The 23762-nt window shown below is 43.0% G+C and overlaps 1 protein-coding gene across 2 annotated transcripts in view; it reads left to right on the top strand.

The window, feature by feature from the left end:
- Positions 1–21140, top strand: part of LOC139638098 (RNA binding protein fox-1 homolog 2-like) — a 31242-nt gene extending 10102 nt beyond the window's left edge. The window contains exons 3-12 of one of the 2 annotated variants that reach the window (XM_071512131.1): positions 454–633; positions 1163–1216; positions 1576–1668; positions 10451–10538; positions 11657–11713; positions 12163–12310; positions 14196–14238; positions 16115–16212; positions 17304–17379; positions 17990–21140. In XM_071512131.1, coding sequence (XP_071368232.1) covers positions 454–633; positions 1163–1216; positions 1576–1668; positions 10451–10538; positions 11657–11713; positions 12163–12310; positions 14196–14238; positions 16115–16212; positions 17304–17379; positions 17990–18034 — 882 coding nt within the window. In that variant the 3' untranslated portion in view covers positions 18035–21140. Of the gene's footprint in view, positions 1–453; positions 634–1162; positions 1217–1575; positions 1669–10450; positions 10539–11656; positions 11714–12162; positions 12311–13635; positions 13679–14195; positions 14239–16114; positions 16213–17303; positions 17380–17989 lie in introns of both variants that reach the window. The other variant, XM_071512130.1, reaches the window with a different exon arrangement.
- The last annotated feature ends 2622 nt before the right edge of the window (positions 21141–23762 follow it).

Genomic DNA, 23762 nt, shown 5'->3' with positions numbered 1-23762 from the left:
ATTAAAGAAATGTATAATGAAGATTGACCCATGCAATTACAGTACTCAAGCCTGCTATATTATCAAACATCCACACTTTTTATTGAACTTATTTGCAATAATCGTTACATTTCAATGCACTTAATGACACTTAATCTTACATAATGAGATTATCAGTACGTTTTGTTGTTCTCAATGCCCAGTCTATCGGTCTCTCGCTCAGTAGTCATGATGTTATCCAAGACTGTAAACTCTATAAGTGGTGTTGCTAAAAGAGTAGAGATGTAGAGGTGCTTATCCTTGTTAAATTATTTGCCAAGATGCTCACAGCTGACAAGCATGTAACTAGCGCCAAGCTCGTTTCACTTGTATCTTATTCTCTTTTCCTTCTTTTTCTCTCCTCATTTTGCACACTCTCTCACCTCCACCTCTTTCTCCCTCCTCAACCCTTCTTTTCTCTCTTTCTCCCCACAGGGAAAGACAGAGGAGACGTCCCAGGTTGAGGTGGGTGGACAGTGCGGTACAGGAGGGACAGGGGCAGGAGGAGGAGGGTCCGTGGGAGACCCCACAGAGGCCAAAGGGACCCCCAAACGCCTCCACGTCTCAAACATCCCCTTCCGCTTCCGGGACCCTGATCTCAGGCAGATGTTTGGGGTAAGGAGCTGGGAATGTTGTGGGGGGCCTCATTTTCAACAGGATCAATAAATCAGTCTAGGCCTCTTTGGTCTGCAGGGGAGGGTCTGGGTCACCAGGGCTGGGGTGTAGGGAGGGACAAAAGGGCCTGGCTGACACAAAGAAGAGACACTCATGGGTTTTCTTTTGGTGCTTGAGAGCGCAGTTAGCTATATGTGTCAGTGTGTTAGCAAGAGTGGCCATGTGAGAGAAAGGGGGACAGAACAGAGTTTAGAGCAAAAGGGTAGAAAACCAGAGGGGAAGGGATACATTGAAATGCTATGGACTAGAAACGTAATAGTGACCCCTAGTGCAAAGTAAATGTAACTCACACTTTGATGTCAGAGGCTTTTGAGTACGCAGTGAGGTTTACTTTGAATGATTGAGATCTAAACCAAGCGGTTCATGAGGACCCTGAGATGGTTCTGAAATGTTAAGCTAAATAAAATGCCCCTTTGAATAGGCTGGGTTCTTGTGGTTTCCTAATATCTTTCTTCAAATTCATTTGCAGCAATTTGGGAAGATTCTGGATGTAGAGATCATATTCAATGAGAGGGGTTCCAAGGTAAGTGCACAGAGGCCATGTGATTCTCTTGGCCCAACTGCATAACAAGACCACAATCCTCCCTGAGTATTGACTATATTTCCCACGCTGCACGGTTGCCCCGTGGACTGTTGCTATCAACATGTCACAGGGGGAATCATTTTACAAAACTGCTCAACCTCCTTATCAGATGGAAAGCAAATAATCGGGATATTGTGATTACAATGTGAATTTATCGAACAAAGTCAGTGTGTAGCTCAATGTGTAAAACACAAGTTGAAAAGTACACATCCTGTTTCATGGTCTCCCCCTCCCTAAAATCCCTTCTGCTGTGCACCACTCTCACCATCGACCTCTGTAACCTCTGCCGTGTACCGCAGGGCTTTGGCTTTGTGACATTTGAGACCAGCGCAGATGCAGAGAAAGCCAGGGAAAGGCTCCACGGCACATTGGTGGAAGGTCGTAAGATTGAGGTAATTTTCCATTCTCTCTCTCTCTCCCTCTCTCTCTGTCTTCTCTCTGTGCTCCCATCGTAATTCTGCCTGATCACTGACTCTGCTAGCTAGCTCCCATTCTCCCCTCAGTGACATGCTCTGATGCAGCCCGCTGGTATCCCACTCCCTGGTCTTTTGTAATGTTTTTAATTTAAAAAAAAAAAAAAAAAACTGACTTATTTTTAGTTTTTTCCCCTATTTTTGTTTTGTGGCGGGAAAGGTTGGGGGTGCAAGAACACCACGTAAGGCATGCTGGTTACTCCTCCTCTCTGCATCATTTTTTGACGTTAAGCTCTGTTTCTCTTCACCTCTTTTTGCCACTGATGTGCAAGTTGTAGCCACACTGATATTACAACTTTTTCTGCGCCGATTGAAATGATGTTTGTGTAGCTGGCACCGGAGGGCATGAGAGGAACGCGGTGAAAGGATGATGCATGGCAGATTGCTGTCAGATGCTCTTATTTTCTTCCCTAGCTTAGAAATCCTTCTCTGTTCCCCTCTCCCAGTGCTGTGGCTAAGTGGTTGTGACAAGCTTATGGCTCCTGGTGCAACAGCAGCATGCTGGGAATCGCAGCAACACCAACGCATGTTCTCTTTATTAAAGTCTGGATTCTTACCAAAGAACTGTACACTGTAGTTCTTATGTAAAGTCTTTGTCCATTTTTTAAAAACTGACGCACGTGTTGAGTTTTTAAAGTGGGGGGGAGGTGCATGATATTTCTTTTGATTATTTTTGGTTTTCATTTTTTTTATGTATTTATTTATTTTGAGCGAGGTGTCAATCTGCCAATCGTCCATATTGGATCTCTCGAGCCAAGCCATTTTAAGCCAGGATTTCTGCATGGGCTTACTGTGGTGATTTCCTTGTTGTGTGTGTGGGCGTGTGTGAGTCAGTCCCTGCATGATGGATGAGGCTGGCTGGACCCTCGTTTAGTTCTGTACTCTTAATTCTGCCCCAGTCTGGTCGTGAATGAATGACAGCCACCTGCATCCACTGGTACAACATATCCCCCTCTGCCACCTCCACCTTCAGTCAATCAGCAAGCTGAATGGATACTGATGGAGCCGATTTAACCTGCATCAGTCGTGCCTCTTATTCAATCAACAACCTGTGTTGTCCCTGGCGTTGCTATAACCTCTGTGTGTCTGAAGTTGATTTTGATCCTGTGTTTTGCATGATGTGAGTCACCTTTATTAATCAGCGGGCAGTTTTCTTTGAGTTGTCACTTCTGCATGTGTTCTGTTGTACTTCAGTAGCGGTGTTAGGCTGTAGCGAGTCATGTATCAACTGCATGGTGGGCCAGCAGCGGAGTCTGTAAAGCCTGTCTCTCTCTGTTTATAGTGCATGGGCTTGACGAGACAAAGGGCTGATGTAGGCCAAATGGTGGCCTTGTGTTTATACATACATTCTTTCAACCGAGGAGAAAAGGGCTGGACATTTCTTTTTGAGGCAATGCTTTCTGGCGATTCTCCTTTCTTGTAGATCTTGCTGCAGTAACTCTTGCTTTAATTTGGTCATATCATTTCAGAGTTTGTTGAACTATGTTTTCAGAGAGATGATGGGGAAAAACGAAACTGGAGAGATCATGTATCTGTATTATAATTCAGAAACTCTGAAATATAGGCCTACTGTATGCTATGGTTTTACATAAACATTTTACCAAGTATTGAGTGTGACTATACAATTTTTGTTATTGCTATTCACTGGCATGGGGTCTTAGTTGATGTAGCCTAAGTGTGCATGGTTGGTATTTTAGTATGGTTTTTTCATGTAGCCTGAGGCAGTACTGCAGACAGTTGGATGTTTTTTTCTTGCATGTCTATTTTTTACATCAGCTATTTTGTTGAATTCGGTTTGGTGATGGGACTGTTAAATTTTAGTTGTTCAGTTGGCATGAAATCAATTGCACCTGGGTGTCTCATAGCCTTGCTACACTCATGGAAATAGGGTTGAATAGTTTAATTTTTAGTTTTCAAAATGTTTTTTTCTTTCAACCTTGTCCATCTTTAAAGATGCAGGCTGTACTTAACTTGAGTGCTGACATTTCTTATTCTTGGTGCATGCCAATGGGAGTTTGGTAGTTTTTCTCATAGCTTAACTATCCATAGTGTGCATGTATGTAGCCTATATAATAGAAATAGAATTGTTGTTCTTAAAGTTATACTGTACTTCTCTTTGTCTGGAATAAAACTCTGCGCTTTGAAGAAGTCAGTTTCCTGTGCGCTTCCAATGTATCCATGTAAGTGGCCCAACTACAATTCACTTTGTGTCTACCTGCTTTCTGTGATCTCATCTCATCTCCAGTAGCTCTATATATAGCCTATAGAGTCCTATAGACCTATATATAGGTGTGACAATGACCTTTGGTGTGTATCTTAGTATGCACTCACAAACATACACACCTCCATGCATCTCTACCCATCCATGGCTGTCTCTGTGTTTGTATGTATGTCCTCATCAACTGCTCTAGAAATGATGCAGAATTAGGTTTATGTGGCCAAGCAGTCCTTGGTCGTAACATTTGTCTGTCATTGGCATTAACATTTTGTCTCTCATTGACTTGTGGCACTTAGTTAAGATACCCCAAAAAGCAACCCATTTCTGTCTTGTGTAGTCACATATTTCATTATTAAGCGACACTGACTGGCTGTACTGAAAGTGCATTAGGCTACCATTCACTAACTCCTGCTCTAAGTTTGTGTGTTTGTGGTTGGTATGTGTGGTTGGAGTGTTATGGGAAGTGATGGCTCCTCCGCAGCGCAGAGTTTTAGTCAGACACTTGAATACAATAGTTTAGACTAGCCGAGGTGTGGGTGTGTGTGTGTGTGTGTCACAAGTGGTACAGCTCTGCATGCGTCTGTCTCATCAGTGGGGAGCTACTAGAGAGAAAAGTCCTTGTTATGAACCACGTGCGTTATCACCACTGCATGGATGTGTGTGATGAAAAGGATGAAAAGAAGTTGTCCCGTGGTCCTGCATGGCTGACCATGCACGTTCTCACCCACCAACACTGCGGTCAGACACTCCTCAATGGGACACAATTTGCTGAACTCCGAGCCTTCACCTTGCCATATCACCTTTGCCTGGGCCTTTAGTTAGTTAGTTCAGTTATTTTCACAGACAAACCCTATCAGCCTCTATCATTTTATCCAGTGGTATCATTCCAATTGAGACCATGTTTGAAATGCTAAAAATGCGATTCTGAGTTAATGGATTTGAGATGGGCTGAGGTGAAGGCTTGCCAGTGCTTTGTGTCCCAGTTTCGTAGATGACGACTCCCCAGAAAGGGCTTTATGTCATTTCCTGGGTCTAGTTTTGGATTTGGCCAGGATCTTGTTCTGTTATAGGCTGCATGATGTGCCACAGAAAAAGGTTGATCCATGAATGAAATGTTGTGACTACGTGTGAGTATCCATGTGTGTTTGCACAGTACATGTGTGAATCTGAAGAGGTTGAAAGAAAAGGGGAAAGAGAGTTTGCACTTTGCCCTTTCCAACCCTCTGTCTTTCTGTTTTCTAGACTTTTCCACTTTCTCTTCCTCGTCCCTCCATTCTCCTCTTGCCAGTCAAGTTTGTCTTTATTTTTTCCACCACTGTCCAACCCTAGTCCACGCTGCCTTCTTTATGACCGAAATAGTCCCTTGCCTTGTCTCTTGTCTATGTGCACCTCTGCTAAAATGCTATAGCCGTCATTACGTATTTTCTTTGACATTAACCTGTATTTCTAACTTTAATACCCTTCCTCGCCATTATCTCTATCTGCCTCTTTATTGTTTTGCTTTTTGTTTTCTTTGTTTTTGTTACTTTATTGTACAACCTGAAATATGTTCTTTTGTGGTGACTGGTAAAACCAGTGGAAATTATAGCCTTTCTATCCTTGACCATTTATCAAATAAACACTGTTCTCTTGTGGCCTAACTTTACCACCTAAGAATGAATCCTTTCTTGCAACATTTAACCAAAATACCTCTGCTTGTCCTCTTGACTGTGGTAGACCCATTTCCAGACACCGTTAAACCAATCTTTGCTACTGTTCTGCTCTTATGATAGAGGGGTGTGCATTTGTCCCCGCTCTTCTGACTTCCTTTCAGGATGTTCCAATTAGCTGCATTTTTAGCCCCTTGCATACAGTAGGATAATGTGTGGGTTAAGGCAAGGTTGCCCCTTATCTCCATTCCCCTTTACCGTAGCTTTGGTTCTAAAGAGCACCGAATCTCTTTCTGTCACCGGCCCGATTGTTGAAACGATGCTCAGAGCTCTGTTTAGCATTTAAGAATTAGCATTCTCTCTTCCTTTCTCTCTCTTTCTTCTTTCTCTTATATTCTGTTCTGAACTATAACACTGCTGCTATCACTTTTTTATTTCACATGGGGGGAGGGGGGTATTTAGCTCTCTTTTGTTTCTAGGATTATTTGTTCCTTTATTTATTATATTTTTTCTGTTTCCCTGACGACTTCTGTGTGTTGTTGTCAGTCTCCACGGTAACCACACGCTGTTTCTACGGCAACGGTAAGTTGTGTACAAACAACATCTATCACTGAACTGATCCCCTTCCCACCCCACCCCTGAAATGGGCATTAGATACCATGTAATATCCACTATATTGTTACAGTAGTCATTTTTGTGTTCTTATTTACCAATTGATTTTAGAGTGACAAGCACAGGCCCACACTGTATAATGCCCTTGCTCTATGCCCCAGAAAGCTATTGATATCATGTAATTTTACGGCACACAATACAGCACCAAACAGGCACACAACCAGACAGACACATCCTCGACAGACTGGATCCTTTAGTAATAATATTTTCTCCCCATGCCCCCCACCCCACCCCACCCCCCCACCATCTCATTAACACCTCACTGGGAATGACCGAATGTAATCACCCTCCTCTCTGCAATGACACGGCTGTCCACAATCCATCTGATTAATTCTCCATTGGACTCAATATACAGTATTCATTTTCTTGATTAATGATAATCAACAGGAATGATATAAAGCTTTGGGCTTTGTCGCTGCCTACAGTTGCTTTGAGTGAATGTAGACCCCGAGCTGCAGGGCAAATGACGCTGCTCCGATTTTGAGTTCCTTTGTTTCATTGACCTGTCTGCATTTAGCATAGTCTACACTGGACGAATGTTAGGCAATTGGATATAGTGTACATTTGAAAAATGTTAGCTAAGTGGGTCTCAAATTCAGGGAAAGAATGACTCTAGGCAGTGAGCTAATGGTAAAATGTTTAACATGTGGCTAGCCAGCATCCTGGCACGCCATAACGCAGACAGTTGAAGGATGCCAAGACACTCAAAGAATTTCCAAATGTACTTTCCTTGAGAGCTCCCCTTCTACAAAAGATAGACTAGCGAGAACAGTTTTCCCCTTCATTTGCAGGAACATTAAGTAATATAATTGTGTTGTTCATTGGGGTTCTTTTGTTAATTTATGTTAGAGTATAAATAGGTTCAGAAATTATGCCGCTCCAGATCTGTCCAGAAATCAAATCAGCCAGTGTTGTGCAACCATATGCATCTCTAAACCGATATGGGGTTTACCTCGCTGTTCTTTGGGTCTCTCTTTTATGCTGCCATTTTATTTTTTCTCTTTTGTTTTGTTTTGGTTTGGTTTTCCTGTAGTGGATTGTCTGTGTATTAGTAGTTGTAGTAGTAATAGTAGTAGTAGTGTACTGGTCTTAGTTTGTGACACACAGTTCTAATGCCTGGCAGAGTGTCTCATGTTTATTTTGTTTCTCTCCTTTTTTGGGAATGAGGATTGCTCTTCTCTCTCTATCTCTCTCTCTTCCTCCCTCCATCCTTTGGTGCTCTGTCTCTCAACCCCCCACATATAATGAGATTTTCAGGAGAATGGTCACCAAATCTAATTGCTTTATTTGAATGACGCACCTTGGTATTTAATTTTTCGTTTTGAACAGTAATCGTTTATCAGTTGTTTATTTGGTGTTGCTTATGTAGACAAACTGTTTCTCCCTTTTTCTCTCTCTCTCTCTCTCTCTCTTCACTCCATCTTTATGTTCCCCTGTTTTTGTATATGGACTGGCTCTGTCTCTGTACTTCTCACCTGCATCCCTCTCTCCCAACTTACCCGTCCCATCTCCGTCTCTTATGTGTTTGATGTGGGAGTGCTGCGATTGTTTTGATTGGTCTCTATGCTGCATCCGAGGCTTGCTGATTGGCTGAATTTTTACTTTTTTTGGTTCGTTACTCTCACTCTTGGTCATGTGATGCGCCCATATTTGGCTGCGTGTAATTTCTGTGTTATACGATTATTAATTTTGTCAAACAAATGTTTTTGCACCCCCTCTTTCTCTCCCTCTCCCTTGTTGTGTTTTTGGTTTTGTTTTTGAATATTTCTTTTTAGGTATGTAAACCCCACAAGTTTGGTTTCATATGGAAATGTGATTTCATTTTGTCCAGTTCTGTTGGTCAGGCTGGACTGGGAGGGCAAAGGTGGGATGAGAAAGGTTGAATGTTTTATTAATCATTAACACTTTCAGATTTGCCTTCCACGTTGGTCTCTGTTGATTTGCATGTCTTCCTGTCAGAAAGATTGATTCAATTCCATTAATTGCCCTCGACATGCACATAGGAATACACACACAGACACACGATTTCCCACCGTTCACAGAGGGTAAATTCTTCATTATCACCCACCGTTAACACTCAAGATAGAAGTTCACCAAAGTCTTGATTGAGTCCTGCTGTGATATAAAAAAAAAAACGGTTGGCATTAATTTGACTCGTCAACTTGATTTATATTTCAAAATGTCTGCACTCAGACACCCGCGGACAGTTACGTCAGATAGCTAGCCAGGCTAGGCTAATTGAATCACTCGCCACTGACCTTCTCATTTGCAATGAGGGAAAAATGAGGTAAATCTCATTTCCATTTGAATGAAGCCCCGGCCGATAAAGAACATGACTCACTGAGAGGGGCAATACGAATCGCAGTATAGGCCATAATGGCCTACTAAATGGGACCACAGTGTGCGCGCACACACAAACACACTCATTCTTTACTGACCCAATCCCTCTTCTCTCTCCTCCACTGTCACACACGCACATACTCACTCTCCTAGCTCCCCTCAGCTAGCCAAAAGGTCATTAATCTTCAGCTTGCCACACAGTCAGATGTAGAGCTTCGACAGCACACTCAGACAGTATGGGTTATTACAGAGAGCTACAATCTCCTTCTCTTAAAGCCCATCAAAGGAAGATAGGGATAGATCAAGGGACTGGAGTATGAGCCTTTGAAGCTCAGAGAGGAGATTATCAGCCATCTTGGACTGAAAAGCCTAAGCATTAGAATGAAATGTCAGCCAGCGTGCACAAAACACACACACACACGCCTGACAAATGCACAATACCTCCACCTGTGCATGCCAAAAAAGTACAGCTCAGTTCCCCCTGCTGTGACTTGCCTGTGTACCTCTGCGTATCTCTCTCTCTCGCTCTCTCTCGCTCTCTCTCGCTCTCTCACTCTCTCTCTCTCTCTCTCTCTCTCTCGCTCCCTCTCTCTCTCTCGTGCTCTCTGTCTCGCTCTCTCTCTAGTCACAGTAGGGGCATAAACAATGTCACCCATGGCAGCCTTCATATCTCTCCAGAATGAATCACCAAATCTCTACTGGGCAACTCTGTTTTTTAATTGCATGATGACTAAGAATCCCCCTAACAACCCCCCACCTACACATACACAAACACAGACACACACACACACACCGACACACACACACAAGCACACACACGCGTACACACATCATCACATCACCACTGAAGGAGTTGGCAGCCATGTCAGGGGTAGAATTCTGTTGAAAGCCTGATCCACATTGATTCTACAGTTAAAGGATAATACCTGTGTTTTTTTGTTTGTTTGTTGTTTTTTCAAAGTTTATGCCGATTGTCTAGTTTGCCCCTCTACATTACATTATTCCTGCTGGTGTCTCCACACAGTCAGCTTAGGAGATATCAGGGCTTGTTTTCAGAAGAAGCCATTTGCTGCCATTCATTCTTGTACAGTATGAAAAATAACTTCCACAGACTCAAAATTTGCCTGAGATAGACGATCCATCACAGTTAACATGAAGCCTTAATTTGGTTTAGTCAAAGTTCCTGTTTTATAGGTATGTCATTGAGTGTTTTCATATCAGTGCGCACATTATGTAACGCTCTGCTTAACGTCACCTGACACCCACAGGGAGAAATTGAAGTCTCCACCAGGAAATAATCCCTCAAAAACATGTCGCCTTACAATTTTTACTACTGATTTTATTGTCACATCCATGTCCTTTTATTTAGGGTGTCTTTGTTAGCTGGGGCAGCAGTTAATTTCAAGCTAGCTAAATGACAAAAAATTAGTAAATGTCAAAAAATCTAATTACATGCGTCATGCATTGCAAAATGATTGGGGAAATGTAAACTAGACGTAGGCAGTGGTAAATGGGCTGTAACTCTAAATGACACCGGTATTCTCCTTTAATGATCCAGCAACAGTAGATGAACACAGACACTAACATTGTCTGCCTTAGTGTATACAAACCTTAGACATATACATAGAAACGGAGGCAAGCACACAACCACCATCCCACCGGCACATAGTGGCAGGCTTGTTGGATGTAAATTCACTGTGAAAATATCAGCTTTGGATTTGTGATATTGACCTATATGTGTGAGTATGTGTGTTACTTTAGTTTCCTTTTGTTTGTTTTTTTGTGTGTCTGTGCCTTTGACCGTCTGTTCCTCCATCCCCAGGTGAATAACGCTACCGCCAGGGTGATGACTAACAAGAAAATGGTCAGTCCCTACCCTAACGGAGAGGCCCTCAGCACACTGCCTTATGGTAACAACCACACTGACACACTCTAACAAGAACAACATGAACAGCGGCCCGCCTAATTCAGTACAGCATAGAGACAGAGGGAGAGAAAGAGCTAGGCAGGGGGGAAAAACATAGTAAAACAGACAGCAGCTTGTAGATTCCCTTGGAGACCATGTACTTTTAGATTGTCAGCAAACCAATTTCATTCATTTTTTAAGCTGACACTCATCCAGAGCAACTTACGAGTGCAGGAGAGTAAGGTCAAATTCTTAGGGCAACAAAATTATTATTATTATTATAAGTAAGCACTATTAAAGACTGCAGCGGTCAGAGGTGTCATAATAATATTCCTACGACCATAAAATGATCAATAGAGAAGCACAATAGCTTGGGGGAAAAAAACGAAAAAATAATAAGAGCTAAGAGATAGAGCGGCTATGTCCACTATCAACAGACTGTAAAGTGGTACGAATTAATAACTCTGCAGTTTGAACACGCATAAAGAAAGACAGATAACATCACTAATGAGTGTTAGTGTCTGAAAGTAGCCTAACATTTTGCACAAGAGCTGTTAAGTATCAGCCATTGCTATCAGGTGTCAACCGCTGAGTGAACACTCCCTGTAAAGTCACTGGAAACCTGACACTGTTCACTTTGCATTGTTTCCAGTGGTGGTATACCAGGAGCTTTCTGCAACTAGATTGACCTAGATTCACTCCTTGATGGCGGATGCATGTATTCTTTATATGTTTTCCATTGTATAAAATGCAGATATCATGAGAGGATATGATTTTCAGTGTCTGGCTATCCCCTCCCATTTATTTTAATGTGAGATTACTGTTTTTCTGCTTTTTCCTCCTTTTTTTGACTTCTGATCACATGCCATTCATAAATGTTCCTGTTGTAAATAGCTGGTCAAGCATCAGTATTCTCAATGCCAACGCTGAAGGCCCTTTCTGCGTGTTGCTTCCCAGTAATTATGCAATAACTGTGAATGACAATTATAATGTTGTCATGTGAAGTCGTTGTATTTAACGACACCAAGCTATGTCCAAGTACAGTGGGGCATACAGGAGCCTATATTCCCTGTAACCTACCCCTACTAACTGTTGCTCCCCTCCTGTCTCTCTGGCGATCAGCGGGCTGGAAGTTGAGCCCCATGGTGGGGGCCATGTACGGACCAGAGCTCTATGCAGGTAAAGCCAGGCTCTATCTCGTTTACTGTCCATGCAGTCACACTAAAAAGGCCTACTTTAAATTACAGTCACACTCAAATCTTTAATTTATATTAATGCGCTGCTTGCCTAGCATTTCCCTTCACTGGCACTTTTTATTGATATCAAGCCCTCAAGGCCATAGTCGCATTATTCCTTTCTCTCTTTGCTCTCTCTTGTTCTCCTTTAATTCATTCCCGGCCTCCCTCTCTCCCCATTTTTTTCCCTCCCTTCTCTTTTCTCTTCCTACCTGCATCGGTATCTTCCCTTACGTTCTAAACTCCCCACCTTCCCTCCCTCCCTCCCATTGTCTACCTCCTTTCCCCGTCCTTCCTTTTTGCCCCTCTCCCCCACACCCATCCCTCGCACCCTCCCGCTTACCTTCGTTCTCCCCCCTCTCTTCCTCCCTTCCTCCACTCCTCCTCCTCCAGTTCCAGGGTTTCCCTACCCTTCGGCGGCAGCAGCAGCCACCACAGCAGCAGCAGCGTTTCGCGGTGCCCACCTCAGGGGCCGAGGCCGGCCCGTCTACAGCGCTGTGCGGGCCGCCGTGCCTCAGCCTGCCATCCCCGCCTACCCGGGGTAAGAAACATACAGCCTTCTATAAACAGGAATCATTCACCTCATGTTTTGTAGCTGCACTCGAGCTACGCACAATAGTAATGAAGTGTTTTATGTGTTTACTGTATATAAAGAAACAAAAAAAGGGATAGGTGATTGATTTGTTTAGAAAAACACACATACAAAGTAGTACTTCATTTGTCAATATAGTCGGAGTCTGCTCAAGTGCCTTGTAAATGCAGCACAGCACACCTCCTGAACGCCAATTTCATCATTTTCCAATTTATATTTGACCAGGTTTCCATATAATACAGCTGCGCTCATACAATTCTCATGTTCAAACATTATTCGCACTTCACTCTCTTCAACAGTCCAAACTGGCACATAGTCAGTCAGTTTGCGAGCTATTCACTAAACTATAACACGGTGACGGGATTGCGCCATTGAAGGTTCATTTGCATAAACACACAGATACCACCATCAATAGATTTGCATAAACACACACAAACCACATTCAGACATTATGCATACGCAATCACCCTGCACACAGATTTGCTACAAATTATTCATGTTTACTGTGATGTGTTTTTTTTGTTTTTTTCCTCGATGTGTGTACTGTGCATGCCGTTGTTGCTGGGCTGTGCTGATTGGCTAATGGGGTTGTGACTGCTGTGATATTCAGATCAAAGCAGAAGTTGATTGGTTAATGGCCTTGTGGCTGCTTACTGTGATGACATTCAAATTAAGCTAAACAGGATGAAATTGGGTGCTGCAGGAATTACCCTTTCCATATCTGCTCCACTATTGGCCCTAAAAACCCAATAAAAAGTACTTCACTTCTCAAGGATCATTTCCTCATAAAAAAAAAAAACTATTTCAAGTGGCCTTTACTGCCTTGATTTTCCTGTAGCAGGGGAACAATAGCAGTTTATGGTTTCAATTCAGTTCAATGCTAGTCAATGAACTTTATCTATTTGCCCCATGAGTCCATTGTTGCCATGCATAACGGTGTTGGATGGTTTTTGGTTGCACTTGTGGAGCATAAATGGAAGTTGTATTTCCTCTGCATGCTGCATGGGTGTGAAATAACTTCTATCTCTCTTTCTCTCTCTCCTTCTCTCCCTCTCTCTCTCTTACCTCTCTTTTTGCTGTGTTGTGACCTTCATCCACTCTGGTTTGGGACTGTGCACCTCTCCATTTGCACCCCCCCCCCACACTCCCCCATCCCTCTCCATCCATCTCTCCCCCTTTCTCTTTCACCTTTTCCTGCCTTTCTGTTACCCTTTTGTCTCCTCCTGCTCTTCCTCCTCCTCCCTCTGTCTCTGTGTGACCTCCTCCTCTCTCAGTGTGGTGTATCAGGATGGGTTTTACGGAGCTGCGGACCTATACGTAAGTAAACTCACCTCCCACCAACAACTCTCTCTGTCCCTCGCCTCACGGCTTTTCTCCTCCTCTCTTTTCCTCTGGGGGTGATTCTGCATGTGCGTCCGGTCATGCGCTGCACAGAGCTGCCCCACCCCACAGGTGAATGAGCCCAACCGGTCAAAAGCACAACACACCCCTTAATGAATTAACCCCAAGATCCTGACCATACAAGGATGTGATTTCTCTGATAAGCCTTGTTTTCCCCTCAGGACTTTTTTCTGTTGTGCTGATAATGTCCCTGATTGTATGGTTTCATCACAGCCAGGGTGAAAAGACGTGATGTTGGTTTCAAAAATAACAAAAACAGAGGGTGGGTAAATCTCGGTGATGAAGGGATAGAGGGTTTCAAACACCACTACAAAGGCTGCTCTGTGGGCGGATGCGGCAGCGTGCGTCAGTGTACGAGCGTGTGTGTATGAATAAGTGTGTGTGTGTGTGTGTGTATCCAGGTTGACAACGGTTGTTTCTGTTCTCTCTATAGACTAGTGTTTCAGGACTCAGTCCTTAGTCCCAGATTGCCTCAGGTAGGGTCAACTCAACACCAAACCCACAGTGTGCATTGTTTTACTTTACTACCTCCTTTGGTCTTATGAATCATCTTCTGATCTGATCTGGAACATGTTGTCTTTTAGTTGTTCGAAAATGACCGCTGCTTTGAATTTATTTTTTTCTACTAACTCACTGAAATGTGCACTTTTCGATTGTGGGGAAGGGGCTTGTTTGTTTGTTTACTAAACTACTAAATTGAGTGTTTTATTTTTATTTTTTTACCAGTTTGTTCAAAAGAGAACCTGGTCTCTTCAATTTGTCTGGGTAGCTAGTTATTAAAAACAACATTCATCCTTATTTTGGTCTCATGTTGGCAAGAATGGCATTAGACCCACATGTCAAAAATGGCGGCATTGTCCTGAAAAAGTAAAATAATCAGTTCACAGCATCATTCATTCAAATTGGACACCGCCATGGTAATGATGCCAAACTATAGGTTTCTTTCATCATTCTTTTAAAATTGGAGGCTACCATTTCTCAGCAAGGTCCAGTCGATGTTAGCCTGGGGTGAGAGATGTTCTGAACTCCTTTGCCCTGAGGGGCTGATGTTGAAATGGAGAACACGCTCTCTTCCTGAATTATACCCCCCACAACTCCCTCCCAGGATGGTTATTGACGCATGTGCCGATCAACTGCTGCATGCAGACATCTTACTGCTCTATCCCTCTCTCCCAGATCCTCCACTCACCCAGAAGCCTCGCTCTCCCCCTAATTCCCCATTCTCTCTGTCCTCCTCCTCCCTCCCACTTTCTCTCTCCTCCTCTTCATGTCCTGCAGGCGTCTAGGAGAATGCTTGGTTGTTCTGTTCTGTTTTGCTCTGCTCTGTTCTGATCAGGTCCAAATGCAGTGGTGTTGTGTTTTTAAATAGGTTTGCATTGTAAATTGGGGCATGCATGCAGTCTCAATGCCAGGAGGTGATTTTAGTGTCAGTATAGGCTTGTGTGGGTGTGTTTGTGTGTGTGATCCTTTTTTTCCCTCCCCCTCACCATTTCATTTTGTCTGTCCTCTAAATCCATGTGAAACAACACAAATGATAATAACAAATACTGTTTTTAGCATAAAACATGTCTCTACTGGAACCTTAGTATCCTCTAGTATCCGCTATCCATTGTAGATGTCCTCTTGACATTTCCATCCACTACTTGAATACTTCTAAATCTGTTTTGATAAGACAGTGAGGCCGCTATATTTCCCCAACTCAGTGAACACTTTGTCTTGCACTGTTTTTACCTCCCCTCTGCCGTAGTGGTAATAATGCAATCTAACTCAACCTCGACAGTCCAATTTTCTCTCTCTGTCTCACTGATGAAGCGTACTCGTCCCACATCCTCCCCCCTCCTGCCTCTACCTCCTTTCCCCACACAGAAATGCAATGTACTGACATATATTTTATTTGTGAATATTTTCAATATGCAGGTTTGGGAAATATATTTAAGGAATCTATTTAGTTTTTCCTAATACAAGGAAATAAATGTATGTATACACAGTATATACACAGTATATATTCCCTCCATATATATTTTTTTACAAACTAATAGTTTCATAGATATATAATATACAGTAATCATAGTTTTAATATGTACACAATCAAATTTTAAAATGACCAAAAGGGAGTATTAAAATATATTTTTTTGGAAGATGGTTGAAAATAGACACACATGTATGTACAGTATATCTGTGAAATAAATGTCAGTGTATTGTATCTCTGTGCGGGTCCCCTTCTCAGTCATGCACCCTAACCCAGGTGTGTGTTCTCCCTCAGTGGCACGGTTAGTTAGCTCCATAACCTGTGTGTGTGTGTGTGTGTGTGTGTGTGTGTGTGTGTGTGTGTGTGTGTGTGTCTGTCTCCAGGGAGGCTACCCTGCTGCCGCTGCCGCCGCCGCCTATCGCTATGCCCAGCCTGCGGCCGTAACCGGAGCAACTGCCGCAGCTGCCGCCTACAGCGACAGGTGAGGTCAACCCAGGACACACACACACAAACAAACAAACAAACCAACAGACTGCTGGAAGAATGCATCCACACGCCTCACTGTACGCCAGAGCTGCTGAGATACAGACTGTGTAGATGGTCTTGTGTCATAAACACTCACATCCCCTGTGGGCTTCAGTAAGGAGTTTAGCCAGAAGATTCAGTTCTGACTTTGAATGAAATTGAGTCACAGTAGTCACATTGGCAGATCTACAGCACACAGTTGATTGACTGGTTGAAGGTAATCCAAGGAGGAATCCAGAGTCCCAGGGTGAAAACGATACGCTATGGTTCCATGATAACAGAGAAAACAGGTAGTAGGACGAATGGGGATGAACATAAGACATAAGAGTGTGATCACAAATTGCACTAATCAATCATTTGTTGCAATAGTATGTGAAAATATTAATGTTCAATAGCCCAATATTAATAAATAGATAATGAATGGAGTGGATAAGATAAAGCCATGGTGAAAGCCAGTAAGGCTTCAAGGCCTAGTCCTAAATTTAACCATGAAAATGTAATCCTGTAGCATAGAAAATTATAATGTGGTACATAAGCTGTAGTTGACTGTTAACATAATCAGGGAGCTAAATTCATAGAATTAATATTATGCATAATTATTAGAACAGTATGCAAACGACTTGGCCTCAGTAATAAACCTAAATATCTAGAGAAATGGAAAAACATCAAAACCAATTATGGAAATTTCATTCATTTCAAATGTGATGGAAATTGTCACATATGAAACAAGATGAAATCGCAGAGATGAATTCTGATAATCAATTGAGAACCACAACAAACAATAACTTCTTTAAACTGCTACCAATCATAATTTGATGCGTGGAGAGGTTTCTGAGGAGCCATACACCGGCAATGCACCCTGACACATTTCATGCCTTCAGGATGGTTGGACATAGGAAATTCGGAACAGAATGAATTTCCATATCAACCAACAACAAAGTGCAAACTTACCATGAGGAGAGACAAAGCCTACATTTTTAGTGCAAGTTGTCATATTTGTACAAAATCCAATTCACTCATTTCTGTGTGATGTTCTTGTGTTGGCAGTTACGGCCGGGTGTACACTACAGACCCCTACCACGCTTTAGCCCCAGCTGCTGCTGCGTATGGAGTGGGAGCCATGGTGAGAAAACTGACACAGCCTCTCTGCACAACACCCAGCTTGGAGCAGAAATCCCCCAGTATTTTTTAAGGAATGCGAGAAGTTCAATTTACATAATACTCATTCTTTATTGAGAGGAAGACAGAGTAGGGGGGGGACACAGGAGGGAAACCTCTGGCAGGATTTGATCCCAGACCAGCAGGCGTTATGACTTTCCAGAGGTGGAAGTCTTACCTGCTGCACCAATGTTTCTTAACCTACTGTTCGGGATCCAAGACGGGCTGCAGTTTGAGCAGTGGGAATAGTGTTTTCAAATTATTATACAAACAGATTAACAAAAGTGTTATTTATGAAGGCATATGTAGTATAACTAAATGAACGCTAGATGTCAAGATGTGCTTCGAGTCCCTCTTAGGATATCTTCATATTTTACTTAACCCTAATTTATAACCTTAGTTCAGACGAGAGATGGTGGTTTGCTCAGCCCAAGAAGGTTATCCACCATTTCAAGAAAAAAAACAAAAAAACCCCACTATTTTTCTCAAACAATGTTTTCACCGGACAAAAGCAATATACGGCTGTAGCTTTGTTTTTGTAATATACGACTCTGTTTTCTTTCTGTCTCTTTCAGGCTAGTTTATACCGGGCGGGATACAGTCGGTTTGCTCCTTACTAAAACCACAAATCACACCGCAGGAATTCCACATCGCTCCAAAACCCCTTTTCAAGCTCTTTGTTTGGCAGGAGCTCCCCTCCATTTTTCTGCGGGCGGACGATAGTGACAACTCATGTGTTTTATTGGCGAGAGAGGTCATTGCCACATCATCAACTCAAACTCAGTTTCTGTGCTGTTCTGTCTGTCGGTGACACGGATACAATGAAAAACTGCCAGTAGAGTCTCCCACGTAAAAAAAAAAAAAAAAGCTGGAGGATGCTACTTCGAAGGCACAATTTAGGAGGGTTACATTTAGAAACACTATCGGACATGGAGGGAGAGAGACCGCTGTTCACCTGTGTGATCCTGCACACTACAAACCTTTCTTCCTAAAAGTCTGTGCAGTCATATCCACTGCCCTACGTTACCTAATCAGACCTATACACTCAGCACCCGATCTACGGTTTTCTCCACGTTTTCCCTTACTGTCGGCCTGCACAGATAGAACTGCCACGACACAGCATTACTAGCCTGAAAAATAAGGTACTTTAATTTTGTCTTGACACACTACATTGACGAAAAAGCCGCCGCCTCTACAGCAGAGACGTCCCTCTGGTTTAGCGTGGTGGCATAATAACGCCGAGAAAGCGAAATAAACTTGGACTGCTCAATATGGAGGAGATGGAGGAATCTTTTTTTTTTTTTTTTTTTTTTGAACGTTGGAATACCGAACATTCAGCCGGCGCTACGGGAGACGTCTGACTGACAGAAACCACTGTTGCCCCGGTAACAACAGACCATCAACAACATGGCATGGGGGAAATCCTTTTTTTTTTTTGGTCCTCTTTCCGGCATCTCACAACTTTCCCCAAGTGTAAAAGGAAACAAAAGAAAACAAAACAAAAAAACTGACGCTAAAAAAAAGTATACAAAAAGTGTGAAAATGACAAGGAAAAAAGAAACAAGTGACTTGTTTTTCTGCATTACCTCAGTTTTTCTTTTTTCTATTTTGTTTTGCTGCCATTGAAAAGAATTTGCGTAGAAATGTCATTATTATATATAACGTGGACGCAATGAAACTGTCCATTATTATCAGTGCTATAGTCATTATTTTCACATTGTCCTCTTATTGCTGGTCTATAAGTATTACATTTATTACTGTTATTGCAACTACAGTGACAACACTAAGATGGAGTGTTCAACTCGCCTGTATGCATTTCAGCTATGAATTGACTTTATATCTCCCTCTTGAGACTTCAGTGCGCCGCACCTCACCGGCTGATCCCAGGTCAGCTCGTGTTCCTTATCTGCTCGTAGTGCTTCTTCGAAGACTCAATACATTTCCTGCTATCTACTAAACTGTCAGACATTCCGACTGTAGCGGCGACGCGGTGATTGAACGGGTCAGATGGACGAGGAACCACAGAATACGAATGAACTAGATTTAGCAGACCAGATTTGAACCGGGAACACCCACATGGGAAACTAATCATCCACCAGGCAGCCAAATGGGAATCCCTCCTGGCCAATGGAGATATTTATGCCTACAGGCTTTAGGCAGAGCTGCTGGAGTCTGATCTCAACTCAACAGAACAGTAGATCCCATTAGAACAACCCAGATTAGAATACAGTGGAGCCCGGAAAAGCTAGGAGGTTGCATCCACATAACACTGTCGTCAAGTAAGGAGAACGTCTTAGAAGATTCTTAGTAATGAACAAAGCAGTTTTCTATTCATGTTCATTATTTTCAGTGTGAACAGGACACTAAATCCCCCCTCTCTAGCTGGACGCTCTGTTCTCCACATTATGTTGCAATCTTAACCCAACTCCCTCCTGGTTCTCTTTGGGGAATGTTCTAGGCAGTCCAAATTATTTCAGTCCCCTCCTTACCGGTCTGTTTGAAGGTATAGTAACGGGACTGGCAAGCAAACCATGTATAGACCAAGTCTCTGTCCTATGTATTATATCTCCATATACTCTCACTATGTTATTACTATTGTTTGTCTTTTTGGTTCCAAAGATTCTCTGAAGAAAGCACATTTTTTGGTCAAGACGTATTACATTTTATTCATGGTTGATTTTTTTGCCTTTACTTTAGTTCTCATTATAATTTTTTTTTTATTTGTGGGTTAAAGCTGTATTTTTCTAGTTTGCCTCAGCAAGGTGTTTTGAAAAGCAAGCTGGGAAATGTCATTGAAGCAGGAGCTACAGAGGACTGAGAAAAAGACACGTTTAAGGCGTGTAGCAACAAATTCACAAATTGGAGTCCTGAACTGCAACCGAAAGAACCCTGAATTTTATTCGGTTTTATTCAGCCCCCTTAACAGATTTATAGGCTTTTGAAGATGCCGTAGACGGCGAGGTGTTTACTGCAGATGAGGGAAATCACAGTGGGTGGACAGCAGCGGGCTGCGCGGCCGCGTAAAGCGCGGAGCCACGAGGGACGCATTGAAAGTCAGGCAGACGGAGAGGATAGTTTGACATGCATTTTGCCAGTAGGGCCAAATCAGAGCTTGAACAGAAGGCAAAGCAAATTGGGAAAACTTCCACACAATGTCAAAAGGGCCCTCCAGCCCAGCAGTGGCCACCTTTGAACAATAGAACAGTGTGTGTGTGGGCGGATAGTCGAGGGACGTTGTGTCGGTGGTGGTGAAGGTGAGGAGCTGAGTCATTAATCATTAGCTGACAGGATAACAACGTTCCCCACCGTTTTTTTTCAGGGGGTACAGTACACTCAGTGGGCACCCAGGGTGGGGCATACCATAACAAGAGGAGAGCTGACGTTTTCTATGATCATGATACACTTTGCAGTAGGTGTTCCAATGAGTATTTATGATGAGATCATGAGGAATCATTACCATGTTTTTGTTTTGTTTTTTGTTGTCTTTTTCTTTTTCCTTACAAGTATTATCAGACGTGTCGCTATGCATGCTTTTGTGAGAAAGGCAGGGTGTCAAGAGAGACCTTTCATTTGTGCATGAATTCAAATCATAGTGCTGGAAGGAGGAAGACGAGGTGGAGGACGGGGCGTTGGAGGAGGAGTGGGAAGAAAACGAATTTTGGCGGAGGAGGTTATGTGATACGAGGTGACAGGAGTGACAGGGGAGCTCAGTAATGGTCCAGTAGAGAGTGTCTGGGTGGGGAGGGGATGGGAGGGGAGGGGAGAGGCGAGCGGCCGCAGTCGCTTTATGTAAAGCCGCAGCCCATTCAGCTGGCTTTAATAAACTGGGTTATCTCTGCTCTGCGCCTCTGTGGCCGTCGTGGTAATCACCAGTCATATCAAACGCCCAAAGTTTAATTTGGATTGTCGGACCCCCTGCGGTTTTCTTTTATAATGAAAATAAAAATCAAAGTAACTGATGATGATGACGGCAGCAGCGGTCCGCCCGGTGACAATTTGGCCTTAAGCTTCTCTATCAAAAAAGGGGTGAACCGGTTCTCTCCAGAAACGAGGCCGGTGTTGTAGTTGAGCACAAGATTTAGGAACAGCTTCGCCTCGCTCGGCCCGCCGGCAGAGGCTCGTGGTCAGGTGCTGGGTTCGTTATCGAGCAGCGGCGTCGACTCCCGCGCGGTTGCTTTCTCTCGTGGTGTCTTGTGAAGTGAGCCCGTGTTTATATGGCAGGCTGCAGAGGTGGAGCTGGGGACAGCAAGCAAGCAAAAGCAGGCAGGATGTCCTCAGCTCGTCAGCCCGGCCCGACTCCCAGCCCCCTGACCTCTGACCCCGACTCCCCGCACTGTGCTCAAGTCAACCCAGTGGGAGTTTTTGTACAGGGATTTAATAAATGGGTTTCAATTGCATGTGGATTTTTATTTTTTATTTTTTATTTCACATGCTCATCATTGCTATAAAAAAAAGCTCATTTATCCAAGTGTTTTTTTTTTTGTTCGTTTTTTCAATAAGTGACTTGTGTATTTTCTCACCATGTTTTATTTTGCCATCCTCGTGTCTGCCTTCTGTTTATTCCCTTCATTGTTATTATTGAATGTATATAATAAATAAACTGTTTGGTTTTTATACTGGTCTGTGACTGGTTATTCCCTGATCGGCTGTTCTGTGCTTTTCTCCAGTTTTGTGTGTTATACCATGTAGGCCAAGCACTCAGAACTAGTGATTATCAGGTGGTGATAAAGCACATTCCCAGATAGCGTTTACTAATTTTGGAACTGGCAGCCATGTATTATTTCATTCCTCTGATTGTCTGAGTCTTATCTTTTTTTCTTTCCAACAAGTCTGGCTGGTAGGAGGTTATGCAATCAAGAGAGGAAATGCTTTAAATAGTGGGGAAGAAAGCAGTTCAATAATGGAACTTTTTTTTATTTTTTAGTAAAACTGCAAATCAAAAATGGTTCTATTATCTAAAGTATATTTTTAAAGAATAAAATAAGTGGAATATAGTCCCCTTTTGATTAGTAGCCAAGAACTGTTCGTGAGACTAACCAGAAACTTTTCTCTTCAGTGTGCAGTAGGCGAGATAGCTGCTGTGAATGAGATGATTGATGGTGGCAACAATTGCACACGATTAATGCCGCTCCGCCGGGTAGCACTGGGTTTAACTGAGTTCTATTCCTCCAGACTAACTCTACTGCACGATAAGCTCTCCTCCACTGCCGAGCCACCTCCAACTTTCTCATTGTTGCTGAGGGAAAAAATCTGGAACAATCTTTAATTGCATCTGGAGTTAATGGCCGTAAATGGGTTGGATGTGGCGGAAACCTCATATCCCTGCTAATTGTTCTAATGCACAAGAGGCCAATTGCCAATTTGATGGCGTGCTCTCTAACAGTAATTGAAGTCGGAGTAATTGAAAGAATAGATTGAAGACCGTCTGATAAGTGGGGAAGTGTGAAGATTGCATCCACTGGAGTGAAGAATTGACCTCACTGGTTGACTGAGTCACGCACTACTGGAAGGAAAAAAACAACCAGCATGGAAGTGAAGAACCAACCGTTCCATCACAAATTCAGTCGTCTATCTGTGTTGGGTGGATTTTCAGAAAGTTCACAGGGTAAGGTAACTCAGGTGCGTTCTCCTCTACAGAACAAACGGTCAAGTTTAAGAAACTTATTTCGTAAACACACAACACCTAAGCCACACCTTCGAAATCAAGTTATGCAGTAAGCTAGGCTACTAGAGACCGTGTTCGGTGATTTTATAACAGCTAAAAGGCATTGTATAATAATACTACTACTACGTCTAATAATAGGCCTAATGGTTATATAATAGTTCTTCAATAGTGGCTAAACAAAGTGGTTGCTAAGCGACACACGAGCACCGGTATGAGAGATGATTTTCGGTTGGCGCATTAATATTAAATTGACTGTTACGCGGTCACAGCTGTGCGCATTTGTCAGTCACGTTTGCAACGGCTGTAAACGTGACTTGGGCAGTCAGAGCTGAGGACCGGAGCTAGCCCTTTTTTCACCATTATCTTTCAAACAATCTTCTGAGACACATTTTTCATCTTCTCCTCTCATCCACCCTAAGCAGCTCAGCCTCGCTGTGGCACAGGCACAGCTCGCCGGTGCCGGTGGTTTGATACGCCTCAACATTGCCCCCTAGTGGTTCCAGAGTCGAACTATCACTCGGCTCCCACTGTAATTCGGCCTACAATTTACAGCAGGCGCCCGGAGGCATAGCACTGATTCTGGATGAGAGAGTAATTGGCCTTTGGTGTGCCATCTGTGCAGTTTGTGTGTGGGAGAAACAAGGGTTGAGCTTTGAAAAGATAACAAACAAATATGTGCTTTT

Source organism: Centroberyx affinis, unplaced genomic scaffold (genome assembly GCF_046629955.1).
Source record: "Centroberyx affinis isolate AG114_WGS23_722 - 3 ecotype Tasmania unplaced genomic scaffold, CSIRO-AGI_Caff_v1 ptg006109l_1, whole genome shotgun sequence".
Classification (NCBI taxonomy): Eukaryota; Metazoa; Chordata; class Actinopteri; order Beryciformes; family Berycidae; genus Centroberyx; species Centroberyx affinis.
The sequence above is the reverse complement of the archived record's forward strand: the minus strand, read 5'-3'. Positions and strand labels throughout refer to the sequence as shown.